The 11,661-nt window shown below is 35.4% G+C and overlaps 2 protein-coding genes across 3 annotated transcripts; one reads left to right on the top strand and one right to left on the bottom strand.

The window, feature by feature from the left end:
- Nucleotides 1–54: 54 nt before the first annotated feature.
- Nucleotides 55–4,185, bottom strand: LOC104806354 (protein TPX2-like). Of its 2 annotated transcripts, XM_010531212.2 has the most exons (16): nt 3,656–4,185; nt 3,007–3,165; nt 2,790–2,870; nt 2,390–2,522; nt 2,192–2,300; nt 1,926–1,976; nt 1,691–1,788; nt 1,533–1,608; nt 1,385–1,447; nt 1,196–1,282; nt 980–1,035; nt 784–862; nt 640–705; nt 471–533; nt 258–335; nt 55–134 (listed from the first exon to the last, which is right to left on the bottom strand). In XM_010531212.2, exons 1-16 carry the CDS (start codon nt 3,828–3,830, stop codon nt 72–74), a joined length of 1,437 nt encoding a protein of 478 aa, XP_010529514.1. In that variant the 5' UTR covers nt 3,831–4,185; the 3' UTR covers nt 55–71. The 2 variants fall into 2 exon arrangements, with proteins under 2 accessions (XP_010529514.1, XP_019057240.1); XM_019201695.1 differs by lacking the exons at nt 55–134; nt 258–335; nt 471–533; nt 640–705 and having other exon boundaries at nt 787–862; nt 980–991.
- Nucleotides 4,186–6,596: 2,411 nt separating this feature from the next.
- On the top strand, nt 6,597–8,098 carry LOC104806353 (zinc finger A20 and AN1 domain-containing stress-associated protein 7-like). The gene is made up of 2 exons (XM_010531211.2): nt 6,597–6,820; nt 7,355–8,098. Exon 2 carries the CDS (start codon nt 7,393–7,395, stop codon nt 7,897–7,899), a length of 507 nt encoding a protein of 168 aa, XP_010529513.1. The 5' UTR covers nt 6,597–6,820; nt 7,355–7,392; the 3' UTR covers nt 7,900–8,098.
- The last annotated feature ends 3,563 nt before the right edge of the window (nt 8,099–11,661 follow it).

Here is an 11,661-nt window from a genome sequence, read left to right as displayed (position 1 = left end):
AACTGTCGACGGGGGGGGATCATCAGCTTTGAGAAAATAAAAGTTACCAACAGACTCTTTAGTAATTTCCTTTAGTTAGGAGCTTTTACCTCATTCCCTGCTTGGACAGTGTTCATTATGTTCTCCTTTGAACCCTTGCACCAAAGAAAACATACCAAACTCAACTCACTATTATAATGATCATACTTGTAAGCATTTTTTCTTTTTTAAAAAAAGTTATTAATATCAAATGTAACCATATTCACACGCTGCTGCACCTTCACTAATCTAGATGTAGGTTGAGGAAACCTTGGACGAGATCCATTGTTTGGCTGGAGCTCTGACGTTATGGAGAGCTGCAATTTAAGATAGGAAACCGTCAGACGAGCAGAGCGGGAATGGTGCACAAAGATCACAAGTGAACCATTTGGTCGCCAATAGAGTGTTCAAGAAATCGGTGTAAGACTGTCTACCAAGCTATTAGCCCTCACCTTACTGAAAAGGTCGGTCGGAAGTTCTGGCTGAACCCTCTTTTCCGAATGAAAATTAAATTCCTAAGATTCAAATCCAAAACACAGTTTGAGTGTCCTTCAAACAAAAACAGTCAAAAAAATAGAGACAACAATTACTCAGTAAATAATCATGTCAAGGATGTCATACCAAAGGTACAGTTGTTTCTCTCTTGTTATTTCTGAAAACACCGATGTCTCCTCTACTAGAAAGTATCTGTTTGACAGAAACCAAAACCTTGGCTATAGGAATGAATTTAGTGGGATGCAAATCAAACTCGAGAAAAAATCATACCTTCTTGTTTACAGGACGAGCTTTGAAAACACGATTTATGGTGGAGACATCATAGTTAGCTATATCCATAGCGTTTGGTCTGAAGAATGTTCAGATTGTGTGACAATTAAAATCAAGAATCCAAGTTACAATTAAAAAAAAAGAAGCACTCCCTTAGTATGTTTCTACATCGTCTGTAATTTTATGGGTAGTATACCTCCTAGTTTCCCTGTTAACGCCATCGAGAACAATTGTATTAGTTTTCTCTGATCCCTGTCAAAAAAGAAACTTCAGTGTCTTCAGAAGCAGAAGTTATTCAAATGACATATATAATCACTTGGATCACGAGATGAGAGAATGAATGAAGTGCTCTAGTAAAATTGTTTGATCAGTTTTACATGATATCCATTCCAGTAAATTCTGATGGTATTACCTTATCACAATCATTGCACTGATATGGTGTCGTTGTAATAGCCGATGAATGTTGCATAGCCCTTTCTGATGTCTTCAAGTGAAACTCCTGAGAATAAAAGCCAAAGAAATATGAGCTAAAATGTTATGCCAACAAAACGCGGTTTAGAACAATGTAGCACCTCAGACAAAGTTACTGTCCGATGCTTACATGAAATTCTGGTAGTTTTGGAGTGCTCCTCTTCCTGATGGGCAGCGATGGAGCCTCGAAAATCTACAGATCACAGACGCATGCTTGAGCTGAGACACAATAAATAATCCACATTTGTATAAAATATTTTCTAATAGCGGATACCGACTTTCCGGTTAAAGGGCCGCGCTTTGAACCGATATACAGCTGTTGAGGCCTGTTCTGTCATAACATTGTTCTTGGGCCTGAAATAATTAGTAAGCAAAAGCCTGTAAGCTAGGACATTTCCAGAAACAACTAATTGTTGATCAATATTCAGGAACTAACTGTATCCTGTGTGTCCTCTGTGCTGTTGCAAGGTCAGGTTCTTGTGGAATGGTTATCTTCGTCCTAGCATGTTGCAAGTTTCTATCAAGAGTTACCTCCTGCAAAACCATTCAAAAACCTTTATATGTTTTCCAACTCAAAATGCACTCTTCCTGACAGTTTGAAGTTTCCACATACAAAACAAATTAAAAAATCTATAAGCAAGCTCAGGATAATACAACAGTAGTTAGCTAACCTTCTTGGGTGTTTTGTGGACAAAATTCATCTCCTGCTTCATATCAGCAACCTGCAATAAAGAACTTGTCAGAGTGTGGTATGTAGCATGTTTCTGGACGCATTCAACATGATAAGCAAAAATCACTATCATTGCCACCGGTTAACAGAACATGGAATACACCTAGCACATTGTTGATAAGGTCCTCGATATATTTGATTTAGAATACCTTGACAAACACTAAACCAATAAAACAGAAAGAAAATGGTAGCTGCTGACTACCCTACCTTACGAAGTAGACCTCCTTCAAGCTTCTGCCTTTTGGCAGATTGAATTTCAGACCCAGATGAACCATTAAAGCCTTTCTCATTAACTTGTTCCAATTGCGTATGGAGTCTATGGGACCAACAAACAAAGTATTATTTGAACTGAATTGAGTCAACAGAAAGAAGATCCCAAGATTTAAAGCTCCTCCAAAAGGTGACCTGGAGTGAATTTGTTTCGCCAATTGACTAGCAGTAGGTTTCATCAATGTTGAGCTCCTAGATGTCGGCCTGATGCTTGACTTTGGTCGGTATTTAGGTTTATCAGTGTGTATGTGATTGCTAAATGTTGGTCCTGATAGAAGAAGAAAAAATGAGAACACTGAACAGGAAGCAATATTAAACAATTGAAAATATCAGATACTAAGCATTTACTTATGGGGGCATTGAGCTTGACCAATAAATTAGAACACCAAATACGGTCAAAACTTAGATTATGTCGTAAACACAAAAGTACAAAACAAATGATGAAGCATTAATAGAATTCCATAATAATGATACAGTAAAGTTAATTAAACCTTACATGGCCATTCAAGGAATTCACAACATATAAAGTGAGCACCTTTATATAAGGGCTGGTTTGGAACTTTCTTCAAAGTTCCACCTTGTAAGGTAGTAAAAATCCCAGAGCGGATTCCATTTCCTGGGAGAAAACAAGACATTTTAGAACATCCAAACATCTGGCCTTCAAATTTGTGCATGGACTTCTACCTCAGTTATCCAAGTAGTTTGCAATCAGTCAAAGATATAGCAACACATATCGTACGCTATATATTCACCTGTCTTATTCACATCTTTGGCTGAATAATCTTGAAGATGCCCACCTTCTCTGTCAGTATCACAAATGTCTGCTGCAGCTTCTCCATCTTCCGATTTTGTTGAAAGCTCAGTCTTGTAATCGGAAACATCCTCTCTGAGTAACAATTTTGTTGCAAAAGCTAAAAAGAAAAAAGACAATACACCAAATATAAGAATCATGAAAATGTTCTTCACTTGATCAAAAGTAAAGCAGAGAAACTTTTATTTCTGGATAAAATTTCAATCGCCCTAAAGCAAGAACAACGAAGAACTCCTATACATAGAAAAAAAATCCTACGCTATAAATGATTTTCACATTGAGAATAAAATTTCAGCCAAACCCCTAACATTGAAGACAAATACACCCATACCGTTACAGACTGATTGGAAGGCATGAGCAGTGAATCTCGCACAACAATTTGTAACGTCATTTACCGAATGATAAAGGACGAAACATTAGTTTCAAGTAAGCTAACAGATACAAAATCAAATCCGAAACGCCACAGAATTTCAAAATCTACTCTATTTTGTACTCTCCCCATGAGCTGAAATTGCATGGTTAAAATCCCCAGACGCGACTAAAACAGAAGCAAACAACGAAACTCAAGCCCTGGAATGTGCGATACTCACGAGACGGCGGGTAGGACTGCGCAGTCTGGAACCAGAGCTCCGCGACCCGAGCCTCCACCGGAGACTCCTCACGCGAGAAATCGTACCATCTAGCCGCATCAAACTCATACTCCAGATCGATCTCTCTCACCTCAAAAATCATCGGTTCAATCTCCATATCCTCCTCCACCTCCATTACTCTCTCTCTCCCCCCCCCCCAAACGATCACGTCCTGCCGTTAAGGACACAAACGCTAACCCACCGTGAACAGGCACAGTAGCACAGCAGAGACTTCTCGTCGCTACTACAACACGTGAATCAAACCCACTGAATCCGATCAGAAGAAACCCTAATTTCCTCAGAATCTCTGATTCATCGGTTCTGATGAAGAAGAAGAAGAAAGAAACAAGGCATGTCAGGGAGAAAAAAACGGCACAGATTTCGCTGCACGGTGATTTCACTGTAGCGACAGAACGTCAATTCTATCCCCTTTCCGAAAAACGCAAAACGACGCCGTTGCGCTAAGGTACAACCCCTCGAAGCGGAGGAAGGTACAACCAGTCAGTGAAGAAAAGCCAGTACGCTCCGGTTTTTGTAACGACTCGAAATTTTTGAATTTAATTGGACAAGGGAGAGGGATAAATGAAAAGACGATAATACCCCTACAAGCACATGACTGTGAGGGTATTGTCGTAAACTCAGTAGCAGGGGAGTCTTCTTTTTGTCCGTCGTGGGGTTTCGAGGCGCGTCTTATCATCGTTCGACGAGACTGAAATTCCGGCGAGGTTGGAATTACCCCTCATACTTCCGGATATTTTCGATTCTGCCACTAACGGTTGTATTCGTTTGTCCGGTAGGCCCCCATTTTCTTTAAATAATATCGGTTTCCCCCTTTTTTGCAAATAAAATAATAATAATGTTGTATATAAATTACGACGGCCAAAAAGGTTACAATGGATTTATCATTATTTAGTAAAGTTGAAAAGGTTATGAAATGGGGGAAAACGAAGAATTCATAGAATCGATCGACGATCTATGTATTAGGTGGGGTTGCAACGATCGGCGATCCACGCATGGTCGAGTTGGGAGGACATTACGGTTTGGCTTCTCGGCACATAGGATTATAGGAGGATACATTGGGTTGTCTGTATTGTTTGGTATATATTTATAATTTGGATAGAGAAGAATTCTAGGATCCACACACAACGGTTCAAAGATATCTCGGTACTTCCTCGAAACATCGACACCGTCTGTCTAATCCGGAACTCGCCAGTTACCAAGTTTACACGACCCGGAGGCATTGGTCTCGGCTCATGTGCAAGCTCATTTTTCGGTTTTCTAAAGATAAAATTTATTTTTATAGAGATAATATTTTTTATTTATTAGATGGGCCTAAGATCCCACCCCATATAAAATGGGTCCGCCCCTGTTAAAGGGCGTGTCTTTGTCCTTAATTCTTAACAATTAATTGGATTTATCTAGAGATCAATTATGTTAATGTGCCATACCCACGCTATTTCCATTATCTCCACAATTCGAATGAGAAATTTATCTTCTGGCCTCTTGTAAATAAGGAAATTGTAAAAGGGTTAGAACACATAACAAGAAATACAAAGCAAAGTAAATGTAAAGAGAAATACTTTAAAATTTAGCTTACAAAATTTATATTTGTGAAGTTTAGATTTGGATGACTAACCATTGGTGATATAGAGTCTATAAAATTTAGAAATATTGTTCTCCTTTTATATATTAAAATTTGTAAAATTAAGTTGTTGTCAGATGTTTAAATAAATTATTTATAGTAAAAACTAAGATTTTTTTTATTATATATACTATATTTTATAACCTTTTTTTTAAAAAAAGTAGAGTTTATCTAATATTAATTAAAAAAACATTGGTTTACTTATCTAGATTTAATTAATTTCAAGAGTTACAATGCATTGTTCAAGAAATAAAAAAGATTTACAAAGTAAGGTATGTCTATTCAAACCAGCAAGTCATAAACAAAACTTTAATATTCTAAAACTCCTATTAATATATTTATTTAATTTTCATTAGAAATCTCTTGATAATATGAATTAATATTATACTTTTATTTTAATTTAATTGGAAATCTATAAATTGATTAAAAAAAATATTTTTACTAAGATAAATATGTTGAATGATAAGGGTTCTTAGAGTTTTTGGATTTTAATAATTAAAAAAATCCACAATCAAGTTTCTTTTAATTTGATTTTTCTAAAACCCGAAAATCTACTCTATGAAAAAAAATCAACTAAAAACTAAAAACCAATTTTTTTTAAATTTACAAACTTATAGAATCCAAAAGTCAAAAACTAAAACAAAAATTCCAAAATAAAAACCAATACCATTCAACACCAAAATTTTATCCGTGTTTATGTTAAAATTTTGAAAGTACAATTTTCTAAGTGTTTTTTTCTATTTAATATTTTATTAAAAAGGAGAAAAAAAATTATATCTCCCTTGGAAAATGGTGTAAGGTCGAAGGCACATCTTTCATTTTCTCCAAGTTTCCACCAATAAAATGCCTCCTTTATTTATTTATTTTAACCCATAGGTTAGAGAACCATAAAGTCAGACCACATATCATTTGTGTTATGGTCAGACCAACATTTTCCATATTATAAAAAAGGTAATGTTTGTGTTGACACAGAAAAGGCAAATTGGTATTTGTTATTTCTTTAAAAAAATGGAAAATGAAAACTTCTACTTTTTTCACCCCCAACGTTTCGAAATATTACGGCTCGTACTCTTCAGTTATTAGCCGTCCGATCATCAGATAGTGAGGTGGAGTGACGTCATCATTAATTACCGGGCTCCTAGGGTTCATTTGTCACAGACTGATACGGTGAACCATCGGTACCTGATTCCCTCACCTTCCATTAAGAAAAATGGAAACCGTGCCTCCTCATATATACACTATATATACGCGTGGCGAGGAGAAACCACTGTCTTGCGTGTTTGGGTCTCTCTCTCTCTCTCTGGAAAAAAGGGTTTTGTTGCGACTAATCGGAAGAAATCGAAAAATTTTCCTAGAATCTGATGACGAATTCTTGTTGATCTTCGTTGGAAGATTAAGAAACCCACGGAGTTTTAGATAAGTTCTTCGGGAAATTGCGAGAAGCTTTGATTCTGGGGAAAAGTCTCCTTGAACATCCCAGACAGGTAAATCTAATTCGCCTTCGCCTTTGGCTTGTTTGATGGAGGGATTTCGAGTCTGTGTTTGTGCTGTGTTTGTTGACGAATGATCGGTACAATTTTTTTGGTTTTCGTCGGGAAAACCTGTGAGAAATCGTCGGAAAAACAGGCTTAGACATGTTCTTAGAATTGGGTTCTTTTTGTCACTTCGGTTTCACAAAGGATTCTTATCGAATCCGAGGAAAAAAGGTTCTGGGATTCGGTTCGTGGGATGGCATCGCTGCGATTTTTTTGTAGAATTCTCTTCCTTCATTTCATTGGTCGAGATTTGTTGCCTTGGAACATAACATGACTAAAGGTGTTGTTTTGTTCGTTTGATTCGCCGATCTGATCCAATTTTGCAATAGGGGCATCATGAATTCCGTCAAGTTGATGTCGAAATGCTTATGGCTTTTGCGAACTCATTGAACCCTGCCTTTGGGATTAAACTCAAATATCATCTGAAGATCTGAAAGATTTACTCAGACAGGAAATAACTTTTTTTTTATATGATTTGTTCAGAAGAACCGAGAAGTAGAAGAAAGGAACTCGGAACTAAGATGGGCTCTGAGCAAAACGACAGTACAAGCTTCCCACCATCAGAGCCGAAGCTCTGCGCTAATGGCTGCGGCTTCTTCGGGTCGCCTTCCAACATGAACCTCTGCTCAAAATGTTACAGAGACCTCCGAGCCAAGGAGGAGCAGAACGCTGTTGCCAAAGCCAGTGTCGAGAAGTCATTCAAGCCGTCAAATGGCAGGCTCCCAAAGCTAGAACAGCCTTCAAAACCCAAGCCCGTGTCTGAAGAAGCAGCCATTGTTGCCACCGAGACAACATCTGCAGCAACAGCTGACCAGGGCGAGCCGTCCAGACCAGTGTCCAACCGGTGCTTCAGCTGTAATAAGAAGGTCGGGATCATGGGGTTCAAGTGCAGGTGCGGCAGCACGTTCTGCGGCGATCACAGGTACCCGGAGAAGCACGAGTGTAGCTTCGACTTCAAAGAAGCTGGTCGTGATGCTATCGCTAAGGCGAATCCGCTGGTCAAGGCGGATAAAGTCCAGAGGATCTGAACTGGATATCTCTAAGCATTCGGGTTTGTGTTTCTTCTTCTCATTTGGTCCGTTGGGTTGGTTTCGGGATTGTCTTTTCAGTGGGGGATGAACTTCTGGCGTGTGTGCAAGTTCCTGAGATGATTGAGCTTAAAGTGAATCAGAGTATGTAACTTGCTTTCACTCGGTATTATATTTGATCGTCCTGCCTTTGTTTCTACTGGACTGAGCATTGGATTCTTGGAAATACAACCCTTAGAAGGGGGTTTCTATATAAATAAACATTATATGGACCGACCCCCCCTCCTCGATGGGCTTGTGGCTTGGTGCTTCAATTCCAACTACAATGATATATTTTCACGTAAATCACAAATGGTTAATTGGGTTTGTTGATATAAAGGTAATATCATGAATATACGTGATATTTTTAATCAAATATTTAATTTTTAATATAGGATCATGTGATCTTCCATGGTAAGACAGATACGGTGAAAGGATGGGGAAATAAATATAGGTTTGGACAAGACATGAACCGAGAGGATAAGTGCAGAGTTAAATCGAATCTTAATTGGCGGTTCGGTTTTTGTAACGAATCCGTCGAGTGTGATGTGAAGTGGTTCCACTTTACATGGACATACGCGGATTTGTGGGATTCGTTCTCGAGAAAACCGTATCAAGAGAGGTCCATGTTCTTGCCACGTCAGCCCGTTCGGTTCATTCTGATTTATTATCTTTTAATTATTTTTATTTTTTGTGTCTTGGATTGATTCTTTATGATTGGATTTAGGACGTCTCTTATATCATTTTTTTTAATTCTTATATCATTTTGCAGTCGTCACCATCTAATAATTCTTCGTTCTAGAAAGATAACATATTCAGAATTTTCAATAAGAAAATTTGCCCAATTTAACAGTAAAATAATATATTTTGTACACAGTCAAGTTCGAATATAGAATATGTTGAGATTATGATAGAATTCTTTGTGTTTGAGCGTACTTTTATGTTTCTTTTAAGCTTTATAGTAATTATTCAGATTTTTAACTTAGTCCGGTTAAGCCAAACGGGTTTTGGATTAACCCGAAAGTCCGATTTTAAAAATTATAAAAAAAATGATACTAATAACAGAAAAGAAAACTCTAATCAAAGTTCGGTTCGATTATAACCTGAGTTTGAATAGGTTTCGAATTTGGTTTTATAAATAAATAAAAAATCAGACAGATCGGGGCGGATCGACTTGGTTGACATCCCTAATTAGTTTACTTAATTGTCATTTTTCACATTGTATATTGTTGTTTTTCTTGAAAAAAAAACGAAAATTTTTGTAACTTGTTTTTCTCCGATCACACATTCAACTGTATCTCAAATCCCTTTATATATGTAATTGCTTCTATCTTAATTATTCATATCGTATAATTCGAGGTGTTATCATTGAGCACTATAACAACACTATGTCGTTCTCTCACATTCCTTGCGTGATGATTGACATGAAAGCAAATTTTGAATATTCAGACATTCTCAGATCCTCTCAACTAAATTTTGACTGGACTGTCATTGAAGTGCCCAATATTGATGTCGTCGAATTATACAAGATGAACAATCAAGATGGAAGCAATTATGGATCCCTAGGATATCCGGATGTAGTTGAATCTGTTACCAGAGTGATCGTTGACGAGAAAAAAAAAACAAGTTGGGTCGAACATCATCTATCAGAATGTTGAACACTTATGTTTCGAGAACCAAGGAGACTCGTATTTAAAACTCTATGTCGAGGGGTTGAAGGGAGGGCGAGAATTGAAAAGGAAGAGCAATGAAGAACGAGATTAAGGAGATGATGTGGACAATCAGATCAATGAAGAAGAATGTTGGAATTTAATCGCGTTTGAATAATTATGGATATTTGACCGAGTATGTCGACGACGCAAAAGGAGCGATGGTTTAACAGCTATGCTGAAAAAAGAAAATAAATTGCGCAAATGAGCGCGGTTAAAGCCGAAAAAAAAAGAAAAAAAAATGTGGGGCAAATGCGCGAATCGACGATCGAAATTTTCCAATCGAAAAGGTTAAAAGGCGGGTTTAGAAGAGATCCTTACGACGTTTAATCGTACAAGCTCTGATACCATAATAGAAAAAGAGTGGATTTCTCATTATTCAACATAGAAAATTACAATATTTATAGGTAGAAAATAGAATCACAATACATCTTATTTAATCAATATAAATATAAAAAAATATAAAAATCAAATCAAATCTAAATATTACATAATCATAATCCTCTCCACAACTAAGATCTCTTAGTTAGGTGGTGACTTGCAGACAAAATTGGACCAAGCATTACCTTTGGATATGGTTCCATAGTATTTGTTGATTAGTTTTTTATTTTTTGTTTTTTGTTATTTTCGTCATGTATTTAAATAAATATATAAAACTTATTTATTTTAGAATGCATTAATTTTTTAATTATTAAATAAATATATAAACTTTACCAAAACTATCATTGACAACCTCATCCAACTAACATAATCTATTGACAAGATGCTTTTAAAACATATATATATATATATATATATATATATATATCAACCCAAAATCATTGCCACATACATATATACATTTATTTATTTCAATATAATTTTAGTGTATGTATATATATATATATATATATATATTATATTTATCCATCTTATCATTAAACTAATTAATGTAATGGAAATCCCATGTGGAAGACACCTAATTGCCTCGAGTCTTGTCGTGGTTATGCTTTCTCACGAAGCCAATTCGTTGTCTCCTTCCTCTCTTTGAAGTTTTATATAAATACAATGTATACATTTAATAAATATCAAAACTCTACATATATATTTTTAGATAAAAAAAAAATAAACATTTTAGTTTAAGCAGACCATGAATAAACATTATAAGATCATTTCCCCAAAAAAAAAAAGGTGGTATAAAATCATGTAAGATTCGGACTATAGTTTTCACAGTAGGACTCGGATTATTTTATGGGCCGGGCTACATATATGAGCCTATTAAGCCCATGGTGATGGATGCTGCTTTGCCTGAACCGTTGTATGAAAAGTGAAAACTATCTGGCCCTATATTGTTGCTTTTATAAAGATAAACAAAAGTTTTAAAAAGAGAAAATAATAATAATAAAAAATCTTAACTTACACATTTTCACAAAACAAAACTTAAATTTTAATTTTAATGAAAAAAAACTCTAACTTGATTTTTAGTTGAAGATAAATTTTAATTTTACAATCTATCATTTTTAAATTTGAATATTAACATGGCGTATCGATATTTTACGTGATAAATCATTTTGATTGATCTAACCCGTCATCATCCATATTTACAATTTAGTTTCTATATCATTTTTATTAAATATAAAACAAATAATATATATATATATATATATATATATATAATATCACTATATCATGTCAGTATTGTATTGAGATTTAAAAATGATAGTTTATAAAATTTAAATTTATTTTTAACTCAATAATCAAATTGGAGGTTTTATTTAAAAAACAAAATTTAGATTTTGTTTCATGAAAATTGATAATTTCAATTATTTTTTTTAGATTTTCCTTTATAATTCGGTCGAAATTACCAATCATAGGCATATTCTGAATATTTTTTAAAAACGTGAAACTAAAATTATAAAGAGAATTTATGGAAAAAAAATTGAATAATTTTATTTGAAACCTTTTTAGTTAAAGTTGCAATCACAAGGTATTGTTTATGGGATGCAATGCAACCACTGGTTTCAAATAGATCGGA

Source organism: Tarenaya hassleriana, unplaced genomic scaffold (assembly GCF_000463585.1).
Source record: "Tarenaya hassleriana unplaced genomic scaffold, ASM46358v1 Cleome12, whole genome shotgun sequence".
Taxonomy (NCBI): Eukaryota; Viridiplantae; Streptophyta; class Magnoliopsida; order Brassicales; family Cleomaceae; genus Tarenaya; species Tarenaya hassleriana.
The sequence above is the reverse complement of the archived record's forward strand: the minus strand, read 5'-3'. Positions and strand labels throughout refer to the sequence as shown.